Raw genomic sequence first — 15,103 nt, 5'->3', positions numbered from 1 at the left:
GAGAATATTTCAGACATTTTACATATACCTAACAGCAGCTGCCAGCTGCTGTTAGGTATATGTATATGTAGATTCACCGATATCCACACTCGAAAGACGCGACGTTTTTCTAACGAATATTTATCAGTTTTTAGTTTAATGTCGCTACATCCCAGTTCAGTGTTGTATATGACACTGGTTGATTTTAAAGAAAAATCACAAGATCTCTGCCAGTACTTTTATGAGATATTAAAATATGTAAAATCGCACACAACCAATTTTCCTACTAGAATACTAGAAATTCCCTACAAAATTAAAATTAAATTTTACAATAAAAACTTCCAAGTACAATAAAAAATTTGGCTCCTAAACAGTATAACTATCAAATCAGAGAGTTGCTCCTGGATAAATTCTATTATTCTCTCAAAGAATATATGGATGATAACTTATGACCCTGTATATGTGTAACATTTTAGGAAGATTTCAACAACGATGCTGTTACATAAATAACAGATTATTTTTTGTTTTGACTTTTATATATTATATTATTTATGTAAATTGTATATTATTGTACCTCTAAGTGCAAACAATTTGTATTTTCAAATGACATAGTTAATTATATAATACATAATAATTTAAGCAGGTATTTATATTTCATTATAACATGAAATGAAAAATAAATAAATAAATGAGTGATAATCCACAAAAACATATGCTTGTCGTGGAAAAATTAAAGAAAATAATGATAGTAAAGGTAAAGTATAAAGGTGTATATGTGTTGACGAAAGATCAATTACCATATACATGCATACATATTTTGACTATTATTTTGTCACTTCATTTCCACTTACGATGCACTGTTTGGAACCTTTGGCGTAGTAATGAATATTACTGGAGTTTTGGTGTTGGGAAAAAATTCCAGTGATATTCTTTACTTCATTTCCAAAAAAGTTAGTCAAAATCAAAAAATATGTGAACTCCAGGTGGATAACTACTGAGTTGAGAGAAATTAGTAGAAGGTTAACTGAGTTATCTGAGCTGAACAAGGTAGGTATATAAAAACGGGTTACATCATAGCGAATATCAAGAACAATATATCAGGTTTAATTGAAAAATGCTAAAAAACTTGCAATGGTGATAGAATATCTTCTGCTGACAATAAGGTGAAAGAATCCTAGAAAATCATCAAGGAAGCTCAGAATGGTTATACTGGCAATGTCATACCTTGTCTACAAAGTGCTGAAGGTGGAGACATTCTTTCTGATAATTTTGCTATATCCAACCTTTTCAGTGACTATTTCTCAACTGTCAGTAGTAGCATATCCAAAAGTGACACCAAAAATATCAATTATATGTCATCTGCTCATCAAAGTATTTATTTATATCCAGCAACTAAAATGGAAATTGAACAAGTTATAAAAAAAGTTTGTAAGAAAAAATCGCCCGGTATTATTTTCTTCTGGTCAGAATGCTTATAGAAGAAATAAATCTATAGTTGGTGCAATTGATCAACTCATTAAACATTCGCTGGAAATCTTGGCAAACAAACAGCAGACTTTAGGATTATTTTTTGATTTGAGCAAAGCCTTTGACCTCGTTGACCATGACATACTGTTACAAAAATTGCAGTTTTATGGTATATGTGGCTCCGCATTGAATTGGGTTGGATATTACCTGACTGATCATAGTCAGCTGGTCTGTGTGAATGGAATGAATTCTGAAAGAAAATGTATATCAAGAGGGGTACCTCAAGACTCTGTTTTGGAACCCCTTCTATTTTGGGTTTCTATAAATGATCTTCAAAAATTTTGTTCAAAAGCTTCCATTACTGTTATTTTTGAGGACGATACTAACACCTTAGTATCTGGGGGAACCATGTCAGAAGTAAATGTCAAAACTAATAAAGTAACTGACCAAATTTCTGAGTGGTGTTCTATAAATGGCCTGCTGATAAATCTCAAATGCTCAACTTTGTTACTAAAAATACAACAATTGATAAAAGCTATTTGGTTAGATTAAATAATGAAACTGTACATTAAGTTAATTGTACTAAATTCTTAGGTGTTGATATTGATAATAAACTTACCTGGAAGTGCCATGTTGATAGTGTCAAACTGAAGCTCAGTAAACATATATATTTACTTCGTCCGTTAAAACAAACAGTCTCTCTTGATGTTCTCAAGCTTCTATACCAAAATTTAATTCAGTCATTTATTTCCTATGGTCTTGAACATTGGGGCTTATCAGCTAAAGCTGATGAAGTGTTTGTTATTCAGAAAAAGGTAATCAGAATTCTGGCTGGTGCATCTTCAAGTGAACACTGCAGGCCATTATCCATTTGTTATAGTTTATTAACAATGCCTAGTTTGTATATCTACCATATATATATATATATATATATATATATATATATATATATATATATATAAAAAAAACAATACTTCAATTATTCCTAAAAATGAACATTTCACCAGAAATAACTCAACTACATCAATCTTATAGTAGATTGACAGTACCAAAGAATCACCCCATGTGCATTGGGGTTAAGCTATATAATAAGCTCAGTGAGGACAATAAATCCTCAAATATCAATATTTTTAAAAGGCGACTCAAGATTTTTCTATTGCAAAAAGCATACTACTCTGTGAATGAGTTTCTCCTTGATTCTTAATTTGGATTGTAGCTTATTAACTTTTTATTTTTTATGTATGTTTTATATTGACTTTTTTATGTTTGTTTGACCTGTTGAATCAGCCAGTATTTTATGATGATGTAATTTTTTTTTCTTGTCTAATGTGATTGTGAAGGAAAACTGATTCAATGAATGTTTGATTGATTGATTGATATACACATATATAAATGAAGCTATTTGAGACTTATAGTATCGATACTTTTTCATTGAAGAAAACTTAGTCTACAATGAAAACAAAGACCTCTGTAGAACAGTCTTTTGGTCCTATTGTATCATTTCAGAAATTATTCTTTATATCGATCAGTTGATGGGTGAATGATCTAGGAAGGTTTGAAATCCAATTTTTCAGTTCACTGGGAACTGCATTATATACTCTGGGTTTGAGGAAATATGACGAACGTGAGACGAAAAGCAATACGAGGTGGTTATCTCCTTTCCGAGTATCATATATGTGCACATAGTAATTTTTAGATCCTTCTTTTTTCTGCTTCTCAGCAGCATGTTGGTATATACCTACGGTGAGGTCCTAAAGTTACGGATATTTTCAAAAGAGTAGTTAAATATTAGAATCTATGTACTATGCTTGTGTAAACGTGATCATTGATGTCATTGTCGGTGGATGAGGAGATATCTTTTCTGAACAAAACCAATATTTTTATGCATCTTTTTCTTTTTCAAATAATTCTAATCTAAGCTTCAATAATTTTTTTTTTGAAAGAAAGTTTTTAGCTTTCTACTACTCCATCTGATACAAAAAAAATTTAGGAAGTAATCAATTTGAAAATAAGTCACTCTATACATGGATGTGTAGATCATGCAAAGAAGTAACTTTCAGACACAAACTGAAAAAAAGTCCTCCTGAAACAGCTACTTTCATATAAACATTGAATTACACGAAAGAAAAATATTCTTTCGAAACAAATACTTCTATATGAACACTGAATTATACAGAAGATATTTTTCTCTACTCAGTTTGTATATCTAACATTTGTTGTGGAATAAGAATCAAATATCATTCACGAGTTCTACTTTGAATGAATGGTAATAAATTGTACTCACATGGAACATTATCACCCTCACTGGTATACACCGATGTTTCGCCTTAAGACACTTGCCCTAAGGCTCTTCAGTACCAAATTGGATAACATTATAGAAAATACACACACTTCATTCATGATTCTTATTCCATAACGAATGCTTGATATACAAACTGAGTAGAGAAAAGTATCTTCTGTATAATTCAGTGTTCATATAGAAGTATTTATTTCGAAAGAATATTTTTCTATCGTGTAATTCAATGTTTATATGAAAGTAGCTGTTTCAGGAGGACTTTCTTTCAGTTTGTGTCTGAAAGTTACTTCTTTGCATGATCTACACATCCATGTATAGAGTTACTTATTTTCAAATTGATTACTTCCTTCCTTTCTTTGGAAGATTCTCTCATCCCTTTTTTTTATCAGATGGAGTAGTAGAAAGCCAAAAACTTTCTTTCCCAAAAATTAATCAATCTTAAAAAAATAAACCCTTCAATTCAAATATTTTATTTTATTCTTACAAAATATAACTTTTCAAAGTAAAGTTCAGCATTCATTCGCAGCCACGTGAAAAACAGTTCTTTTTACCATCCACTGTTTTCTTTTTCTCAAGAACTGAAAAAACTCTTCAAAATAATCAAAACAAACATTTTTTTTCACTCACCAAGCAACGGTGTCCCTATTTCGATTTCAGTATGTCTTCTGTCATATTCTAGTTTAATAGACTCTTCAAATGCCAGGGCGGCTATTCTTTGGAACAATTTCACAATATTTTTGCCAGTTTTCGAGGAAACAATCCAATACTCAGCCTTCAATTTTTCAGCTAACTTCATTGAACTTCTTTCCATGTGATTATAATTTAAATTTTTCTAAAACAGTTTTACTATAAAGTTTTGATTAATAACCTCATTTCTTAAAACTGTCTCTTGTAAAAAGCCTACTAAATATTTACAATCCACAAATGAACAAAAGAGTCAGTCCTGATAGGACCGATTGAAAAGATATTGATCAGTTAGAAATGTTACTGCGTTTCTATTGGTTGAAGAATCCATTGCAATTTTTTCATAGAATTTGAGAACTAGCCTAAGCTGCGAAGGAGATGGAAAGGCCTTTTTCTTGTTGATCAAGCAGATAAGCAACTTAGTTTATCATTACATCCAACTGCACAAAGAAAAAAATCATTTATCGTCAACGTAGAATGATTGGCTTTCTACAGTGGTAACGATCTTTACGTCAGTATTGAGCAGGCAAGTTACTTGGGACGGAGTAACATAAAGATCAATATGAAACAGTACACAGATGTGTTATCGATAAAAAACTTCGTATCCTGTTTCATAATTGAACCCACATACTCGAAATTATTGTCAACACACTCCACAGAACATAAGAATCACTAATTCAAGATTACTTTTGAAATCAATTTTTACCAGAAGATCATGTTTTGTTCCAACTAAAAATAATAGAGGACGTTTGGAAGGCGACGTTTGCAATGCTTCATTCAGCCATACTTCGCAATTTGATAGTGACCCAGGGTTTGATAAATCAAATACCAGCACTATAACTGGAAAAAAAAAGGTTTTATAAACTGTATTTTTCCTCCCATTTGGTGTTACCATGTGCTCCTCTGTAATACGATTGAGCAATTGATTTAAATCTTTCTTGACCAGCTGTGTCCCATCTAAAAAGAAAGAAATATATATATATATTCATCAGTAAATGAAAAATATAATAGATTGTATGAGGAAAGGGCAAAAAATAGCGAAGTTCAAACCACTTCTGATGTAAGTAAAATTTCACGGATGGTAAAATAAAAAAGAATATATTTTTTCAGGAAAACAACCGTTCTGTTTTTTTTAATGGACATTTGAAGTACTAGTCTTGGTTTTTCACAGTTTTTCTTCAATTGATTTGATGCAAATTTTTTGATAAATTTTTTTTAACAGCAGAAAATCGTCGAACACGCAAAACACTTGTATATATATATATATATATATATATATATATATATATATATATATATATATATATATATATATATATATATATATATATACAGGGTGTCCCTGGACTTCCTCTTTTCCTTACGGGAATGTATAGATGGGGTCAAAATATCACCAGTACTTCATATAACTTTTTTTCCTAAAAGTCTTCGTAACCAAGTTACGGGCCCTCGAAGTTACAAAATGAAAAATGTTTTTCTTTGATAACTTTTCAAGTGAATATTCAAAATCATCCAAATTTTGGTAATTGACTAAACAAATGAATTCCGTCGATGAGCTTTCATGCAGGAGTCAGTTGTTTTGCTACAAAGTCAGGAACGGACTACCCCCGATGGTCCACACCCCAAAACTTTGAAATGACAGAAATTTTTCAAAATTTTTCAACAAAATAAGGTTACTTGGACAATTTTATGAATAAAAGTACTCGTATGGAAAGTCGATCGGAGCAACGAGTCTTGATAAAAATGTAGTTCTACTCGACGACATCAAACCCGCTCGTCCACCATTATTTGAAATGAATAATTATCAAAGCAGAAATAATAATGATAACGTATATCCTATAGGATATTTTGAATTTTTTTGATATGGCAGAACAGTTTACATTCAATGAATATGCAGAAATGCATGTATTTTATTGACGAGCATTTTGTAATGCTGCAGAAGCTCGTCGTCTGTATTCCGAGCATTTTCCCAATCGAACGGTACCGTCAAGAGAAACATTCGAGCGTGTCGATCGCAGCTTGAGGGAGACAGGTATGTAATAATTGATAATTAATTTGAGCACGTTGTTTTATTTCGATATTATTGTAGGTACAGTTTTGCCAAAACGAGGTGGTGAGGGCGCTCCTCAGAACAGTTCCATACATCCAAGTCCACTATTCATAGAATAATTAGGGAACAACTGCTCCAGCCATTTCACATCCAGAAGGTACATGCCATGACACCTCAAAATTTTCCAGCACGACTGGAATATGCCAATTGGTTCATGGATAGGCAAAGAGAGGATATGACTTTTATTAATCGAGTTTTATTCACTGATGAAGCAGGTTTCAGTAGAGATGGAGTTATCAACTCTCATAATCTCCATATATGGGCCGAAGAAAATCCCCATGGGATATTGCAAACCAAACACCAACGGAAATTCAACGTGAATGTTTGGGCTGGTATCATAGGAAACCATCTTATAGGACCATTCGTTCTACAGGACCGATTGAATGGAGAACGTTATTTGGAGTTCATTCAGAACGATTTGAATGGACTTTTGGAACATGTTCCATTGCAAACCCGAAGAGATATGTGGTTTATGCATGATGGCGCTCCTCCTCATTTTAGTTTGATTGTGCGTGACCATCTGATCCATATTTTCCACAATAGATGGATTGGTAGAGGTGGGCCATATTCATGGCCATCGCGGTCTCCGGATTTAAATCCATTGGATTTCTTTCTGTGGGGGCATCTAAAAAGCCTTTTTTACGCTACACCTATTCACACAAGAGATGCATTGTTGAATAGAATAACATTACATTGTGAAGCCATACGAAACGACCCTGGAATGCTATTTCAAGTACAGAGAGGGTGTCTTCGTAGACTAAGAAAATGTATAGAGAGAGAAGGTGGTCATATCGAGCAGTTTCTGTAGCGGATTTTTCATTTCTGTTTGCTCTTGAGGCTTTTGAGTTTCGTTAGTTAAACGTGTTTGCATTATAAAAATTCGTTATGAACATTTTACCTATCATTTCCATTTTCCTTAAAAACTAATATTTTCGAATAATGGTAGACATCTCAGGATAAATGTTGTTGAATTAACGTTATCATTATTATTTCTGCTTTGATAATTATTCATTTCAAATAATGGTGGACGAGCGGGTTTGATGTCGTCGAGTGAAACTACATTTTTATCAAGACTCGTTGCTCCGATCGACTTTCCACACGAGTACTTTTATTCATAAAATTGTCCAAGTAACCTTAATTTGTTGAAAAATATTGAAAAATATCTGTCATTTCAAAGTTTTGGGGTGTGGACCATCGGGGGTAGTCCGTTCCTGACTTTGTAGCAAAACAACTGACTCCTGCATGAAAGCTCATCGAAGGAATTCATTTGTTTAGTCAATTACCAAAATTTGGATGATTTTGAATATTCACTTGAAAAGTTATCAAAGAAAAACATTTTTCATTTTGTAACTTCGAGGGCCCGTTACTTGGTAACGAAGGATTTTAGGAAAAAAAGTTATATGAAGTACTGGTGATATTTTGACCCCATCTATACATTCCCGAGAGGAAAAGAGGAAGTCCAGGGACACCCTGTATATATATATACAGGGTCCTGCAACAGTGGCGCGGTGTTCCATATCTCTATATAGGAAGCAGATAGGAATCTAATTTTCTATAATATTACCTTATTGCTCGAGCTCGACAAAATAAAAATATTGGCGGTCACACAGGGTGTTCGATTTTTTCTGGGCGGATCCCAACTCTGTCTTTTTAAATGGCAACCTATATTTTTTATCGCTTCTTCGGTTTCTTCATAGAAAATAAAATAAACTTTATGTATATCTGCACTTCGAAAATATTGACGGTTTTCGAGATATCTAGCATGACAGGTTTTTTTTTCCAATATTCGTCACTCAGAATATTTGAAATTATAAAGTGGTGCCAAGTCCAGTTGAAATATTTTTTTTTGGTCGAATATTCTACATTGGTAACTCTCTCAAACGATATATCTGAAATCGACCTGTGATATACAGGGTATGAAAAACCGCTTGCCAAATATTGTAAATGAAAATTTGCAAAATCTTCCTTATATTAAATGGAACACCCTGTATATTATTGATCCATAAGAAGCGCCAACGAAACCTCTACAAATTTCATTAAGTATTCCCTATGGCTAAGTTCAATAGTTTTTCTTAAATGAGCATTTCTTTCGAAAAATGGTCATTTTTTCAAAGCGAAATCCATTTGACGACTGATAAGAATATACAAAAAATACCCTTTCCTTAAAATATCGCCCATTCCTAAAATTACCTGTTGCTAGATAAACAAGTTGCGAATTACACCACAAAATGGACGTTCTTGAATAGTTACAATAATTTCAAAAATCTCGGAATTCGTGCCATATTCTTTCGGTCTAAAACAACCTTTCAGCGAATGAAATATTTATTGGAAATCAAGTAGTCTGGCAAATGACAGAACAAAATATTTGGCTGCAAATGAATATTGAAATTTTTAGTCAATCGTGAAGTTGAACTGTCGGTATAATTTCATCAGAATGTTGTTATCAAAAAGTGATTTGATTGATATGATTTTCATATTAGGTGAATCAGACAGGAATTGTTTATTGGCAAGTAGAATTTATTCTCAACGGTATCCAGATAGAAGGCATCCAGATGAAAGATCTTTCCGAAAGGTCTTGGGACGATTCGTTGAAACTGGATCTATTAATTATTCCAAACATGAGCGCATCAAGCCAGCTACTAATGAAGATAATGAATTGCAAGTTCTTCTTGCTGTTGAAGAAGATCCTAGTAGGAGTCAACGACAAATTTGGGAAATAGTGGATATAAGTGAGAGATCAGTGCAACGAGTATTGAAGAAACATCGCTTGCATCCATACCACGTTCAGTTACATCAAGAACTACTGTATGCTGATTTCGAGAAAAGAGTGAGATTTTGCAATTGGGCCATGAACAAAATTCGTCGAAACGAATATTTTTTCAATAATATTTTATGGTCGGATGAATCGACATTCCATAAAAATGGATTTGTAAATCGACATAATTACTATTATTATGCGACAGAAAATCCTCACTTATTGAGACAGGTGGATTATCAACATAGGTGGTCGATAAATGTCTGGGGAGGCATCATTGGAGAATATGTAATTGGTCCATACTTTTTTGAGGGACATATGAATGGTGCAATGTATCTCAATTTCTTACGAAATGATTTACCAGGTTTGTTAGATGATATTCCTCTTGACCTCCGCAATAGAATGTGGTTACAACATGATGGTGCACCTGCTCACTATTCGGCAGAAGTGAGAGATCATCTAAATGAAGTATTTCCCAATAAATGGATAGGACGGAATGGGCCTGTACGGTGGCCCGCTAGATCACCAGATTTGACGAAACTAGATTTTTTCTTATGGGGATACATAAAAAATATGGTTTACGTTGAGCCACCAACTTCTCCCGAAAATATGCGACTTAGAATAACGAATGCTTTTCGCAGCATTACACCAGCTGTCTTGCGCAGGGTAGAACAGTCTTTCAAACATAGACTTCAGCTCTGCATTCAAGAAAATGGAAGACATGTTGAACATATTTTATAGTTTCATTATCAACCTTAATTAAACTCTCCCTTTTGTAGTTTTGTAATTTGCCAGTTGACAAATTTGAATATCTAGAACTCAAGCTCTGAATGAATATAATAACATGAAAAAAATAGTTATTTATAATGTTTCTTTCTTTTAACTTGTTTGGTTTGATATTGCACGATTTATGAGTGAAATTCTGCATCCAATGAAAAAATAATTTTCCATTTAGCAAAAAGTGATAGGTACATACATTTATTTCGTTAAAAAATATTTGTTTGGACACCTTCTAATGTACAAAATTGAAACAAGATATCTTTCGTATATTTTTATCAGTCGTCAAATGGATTTCGCTTTGAAAAAATGACCATTTTTCGAAAGAAATGCTCATTTAAGAAAAACTATTGAACTTAGCCATAGGGAATACTCAATGAAATTTGTAGAGGTTTCGTTGGCGCTTCTTATGGATCAATAATATACAGGGTGTTCCATTTAATCTAAGGAAGATTTTGCAAATTTTCATTTACAATATTTGGCAAGCGGGTTTTCATACCCTGTATATCACAGGTCGATTTCAGATATATCGTTTGAGAGAGTTACCAATGTAGAATATTCGACCAAAAAAAAATTTCAACTGGACTTGGCATCACTTTATAATTTCAAATATTCTGAGTGACGAATATTGGAAAAAAAAACCTGTCATGCTAGATATCTCGAAAACCGTCAATATTTTCGAAGTGCAGATATACATAAAGTTTATTTTATTTTCTATGAAGAAACCGAAAAAGCGATAAAAAAATATAGGTTGCCATTTAAAAAGACATAGTTGGGATCCGCCCAGAAAAAATCGAACACCCTGTGTGACCGCCAATATTTTTATTTTGTCGAGCTCGAGCAATAAGGTAATATTATAGAAAATTAGATTCCTATCTGCTTCCTATATAGAGATATGGAACACCGCGCCACTGTTGCAGGACCCTGTATATATATATATATATATATATATATATATATATATATATATATATATATATATATATATATATATATATATATATATATATATATATATAAAATATAATTTTCCAATTGTAATAAGTATAAATATGACTCAGGTTTTATACAGGGCTATTCAAATTCGTTTCTGTATGTACATGGGGATCTCGTAAACGATTAGAGATAGGGTGTCGGTTAAATTATGGCAAAGTTGCGTATTTGCGTATTTTAGAGACCTATTTAATGATGTAAAGAAATCGAATATAGCTCTTTTGGTTCTGGAGATATACAGGAAAAACAAAAAATCCCAAATTATTTTTTTGCCTATATCTTCTTTATTCGCAGACATATTGAAAATCTTTCCACATTTTGCTATTGGCACTTGATGTGGGCTCTCAGAATATATATACACGGACCTGTATTTTTTGTTGTAGTTTTTGGATTGTGGACGTTCACTTCATACTGAGAAATTAAATTCAATTTTATATTTCGGGATTTTTCGGTAATATTCGATCATAATTTTGTGAAATAAAATTACGGCCCTGGAAATTAGTTGACTGAGTTGAATAAAAACATAATAGTAACTTTCACGTCTCCCTATGTTTTTGTTTTTCCTGTATATCTCCAGAACCAAAAGAGCTATATTCGATTTCTTTACATCATTGAATAGGTATCTAAAACACAACCATGCCACAATTTAACCGACACTCTATCTTTTATCGTTTACGAGATCCTCATGTACAGAAACGAATTTGAATAGCCCTGTATATCTGATTTCTTATTAATTGAATTTATTTTTTTATTGGTGTGAATCTCTTCAAAAAAGGAATGGTTTCTGAACTGCTCTTAATATCCCATATAAATGTATAGAATAAAGAATATAACTTTTGTCTAATTTCTACTAATGATTCACTGTTTGGAACCTTTGGTGTAGCAATGAATATTACTGGAGTTTTCTCCCAACACCAAACCGTTATTTTTAACACCTTGACAAGTGTTTCGATCACCGAGTTATCATCTTTAAGAAGAAGATTTAACTGAGGAAAGCTAAGAGGAAGATTAATCTTTCTCTTGAAGATGATCACTTGGTGATCGAAACACGTGTGGAGGTGGTAAAAATAACGGTTTAGTGTTGGAATAAAACTCCAGTAATATTAATTTTCATTTTATTAGACCTTTATTAGACCATTAGAACAGGCAATATTATAAAAACAATACCAAGTTCCTCTCTTACTACTTCTGATCTTTTGAGAAATTTACCATCTCCAAAATCAAGTTTTATCTTAGTCCCAACCACTCAAGATGAGGTCTTGTCAGCTATACGTAAACTAAAAAAAACAGTTCAGAAGATGCTTTAAAAATAAATGCATTACTTATCAAAGAAACATCGGACATTTTGCTTGAACCATTGGTTGCGTTAATAAATAAGTGTTTTTTAGATGGTATTTTCCCGGATTTATTCAAAATCTCAAGAGTTTTGCCTTCACCGAAAAAAAAACCTTGAAACTATGGACAACTTTCGCCCAATCTCAATAATTAACACGTTTTCTAAAATCATAGAAATTTTGCTCAAAGAATTTTGCACATCATTTTGAAAAGAATAACTTCTTCGCCAACACTCAATTTGGTTTCCTCCACAACAAATCTACAATAAGGGCACTAGTGAAGGTCGTGGAGGACATTGTCGATGGCCTTGAAAAAAAGTAAAATTCCATCCTTTCTATGTGCGATTTGTCCAAGGCGTTTGACTATGTCTCACACGACCTACTGTTAGAAAAGTTATCTTATTATGGGGTCAGAGGAACACCACTCAAATTGATGTCATCGTATTTAACTAATAGGCAACAACTGGTCAAAATAAAAAATACTACATCCGAGCTCAGGACAGTGAAACATGGAGTTCCACAGGGATCGGTCCTTGGTCCTTTGCTTTTTATCATTTACATAAATGACATTTGTCAGCATGTGCTACAGGATACAGCCAGCATTCTTTTCGCTGATGATACGTCACGATACGTCACTTAAAAAAGCAATTCAACCTGATACTCTGAGAATGACATATTTCTCTCTGTTTCATTCGCAGATAAACTATGGAATAATTTTATGGGGAAATGCCACTCGTGCAATAACCATCTTTCGACAACAAAAAAAAAAAACAGTAAGAATTTTAGCTGGAGTTGGATATAGAGAACATTGTCACCCACACTTTATAAAGTTTGGCATCATGCCTTTACCTTCATTATATATCTACAATGCCTTATTAGAAATACACAGAGATATCAACCAGTTACAAACCCAGTCAGATATACATGACCATAATACTAGGTATGCTAAGTTATTAAAGACTCCAAGGTATAGATTAACCAAATCTCAACATAATTCTCTGAATATCAATCTATATAACTGCTTGCCGGAGAGAATCAAATCACTATCTTTTGATCAGTTCAAAAAAAGCACAAAAAAATATATTCTTGAACACTGCTTTTATTCCACAGACGAGTTTCTCGTCACAACAAAGCAACTGAGTCATGCACTCAACACATCACTTCTCTGAAATATTCCATTCTGTTTACGCTATTTATTTATGCCTCACTTGATTATGTTTGTAACACTTTCAAAATATCATGTTTTATTGTATAATTTTATTCATTGTGTACTTTATATTGTGTCTATTAATATATTGACATGCCATAAATGTATTTATATATGTAATGTGGTGAAAATATATCTATCTATCTATCTATCTATCAATAGTTCTTCAGATTTTTATAGCCTCAAAATTCTTGCTGACAATTCGATTGACCTTGCCAGAAATTGGTTTTCTGCAAACTCCCTACAACTAAATGGTGAAAAAACGCAACAACTGATTATTTCCAGTAACAATATATACATACACATCAGGAGAACACTGTAAACTTCTTGGAATTACAATCGATGACACTCTCATCTGGCACTATCATACTCAGAAACTGAACAACGAGCTTTCCAGTACAATATTTCTATTAAGAAAATTGAGATATGTTGTAGGTCCCGAATCACTCAGGCAAATATATTTCGCTTTGTTTCACTCGCGTATTAGCTATGGAACCATTCTATGGGGAAATTCCAGCAATGCGCTAAACATCTTCAGATCACAGTAGAAAGCTATTCGTCTTCTGGCTGGAGTCGGACTGAGAGAACACTGTCGTTCCCTCTTTACTGACATGAAAATAATGACACTACCATGCATTTACATATATCAAACCCTTTGTGAAATACACTCAAACAAAGGAAACTATACTGTTTCGTCAGATCTTCACAAATACGACACGAGATCAGCAAACCAAATAGCACTAAAACGTTTCAGGCTAAATTAGTCGAAGTCAAATTCCCTCAATTTGCAACTTTATAACAAGTTGAGCTCAGAAGTGCGTTCCCTGAATGATAGACATTTCAAGGCTAATGTGAAATGTCTACTCCTAAAAAATTGTTTTTATAGTGTAGAAGAATTTTCGAATTATTCTCTTTAATGTAATTATAAAAAAAATTGTGAATGACCTGATTGTTTTTACATTTTTACATATTGTCTCTCAATATATTTTTTGTACTATGTGACGTGCTGTAAACCACTGTGTGAAATAGCCAATAAAGTCTATCTATCTATCTATCTATGTATTAGACCAGTTTCAAGTTACTTGTTCTAATAAACCGAAACCGGTCGTAACAAATACTAAACTTAGTAGAAATTAGACAAAAGTTATGTTCTTTATTCTATATTGAACATGAATTTTTACAAAATGAATTGGTCATCAATGGAACAAGCCAAATAAAAGCTTTTTCGTAGTTCTCTATGTGACTAAATTTGGTCATAAAATAGAATTTCAGGGATGTTAGAATATACAGGGTTGTTTTTTCGGGTATTAATAATAATAATAATAATTTTATTTCAGTCAGATCACAATTCAAATGATATTGGAACAGTCAAAAAAAGGAAACACAGCACATGTATACAGGGCTTTTCATGAGGAGCATTAATTAGCCGTTTCTGGCAAACTATTCAACGGATCAACCTGAAAATCCCACAGTATGCATAAGTCAATATGACCTACACGCC

At 32.7% G+C, this 15,103-nt stretch overlaps 1 protein-coding gene across 1 annotated transcript in view; it reads right to left on the bottom strand.

Moving 5' to 3' along the window:
• Positions 1 to 4,196: 4,196 nt before the first annotated feature.
• Positions 4,197 to 15,103, bottom strand: part of LOC111514209 (RAS oncogene family member RabX5) — a 32,701-nt gene continuing 21,794 nt past the window's right edge. Inside the window, exons 3-6 of the mRNA XM_074172390.1 lie at positions 5,319 to 5,383; positions 5,133 to 5,266; positions 4,370 to 4,574; positions 4,197 to 4,320 (exon numbers count right to left, since the gene is read on the bottom strand). Of these exons, the coding sequence (XP_074028491.1) occupies positions 4,259 to 4,320; positions 4,370 to 4,574; positions 5,133 to 5,266; positions 5,319 to 5,383 (466 nt within the window). The 3' untranslated portion in view covers positions 4,197 to 4,258. The remainder of the gene's footprint in view (positions 4,321 to 4,369; positions 4,575 to 5,132; positions 5,267 to 5,318; positions 5,384 to 15,103) is intronic.

Source organism: Leptinotarsa decemlineata, unplaced genomic scaffold (genome assembly GCF_025532065.1).
Source record: "Leptinotarsa decemlineata unplaced genomic scaffold, Ldec_3_MD MMD2_tig00000090_RagTag_RagTag, whole genome shotgun sequence".
Classification (NCBI taxonomy): domain Eukaryota; kingdom Metazoa; phylum Arthropoda; class Insecta; order Coleoptera; family Chrysomelidae; genus Leptinotarsa; species Leptinotarsa decemlineata.
The sequence above is the reverse complement of the archived record's forward strand: the minus strand, read 5'-3'. Positions and strand labels throughout refer to the sequence as shown.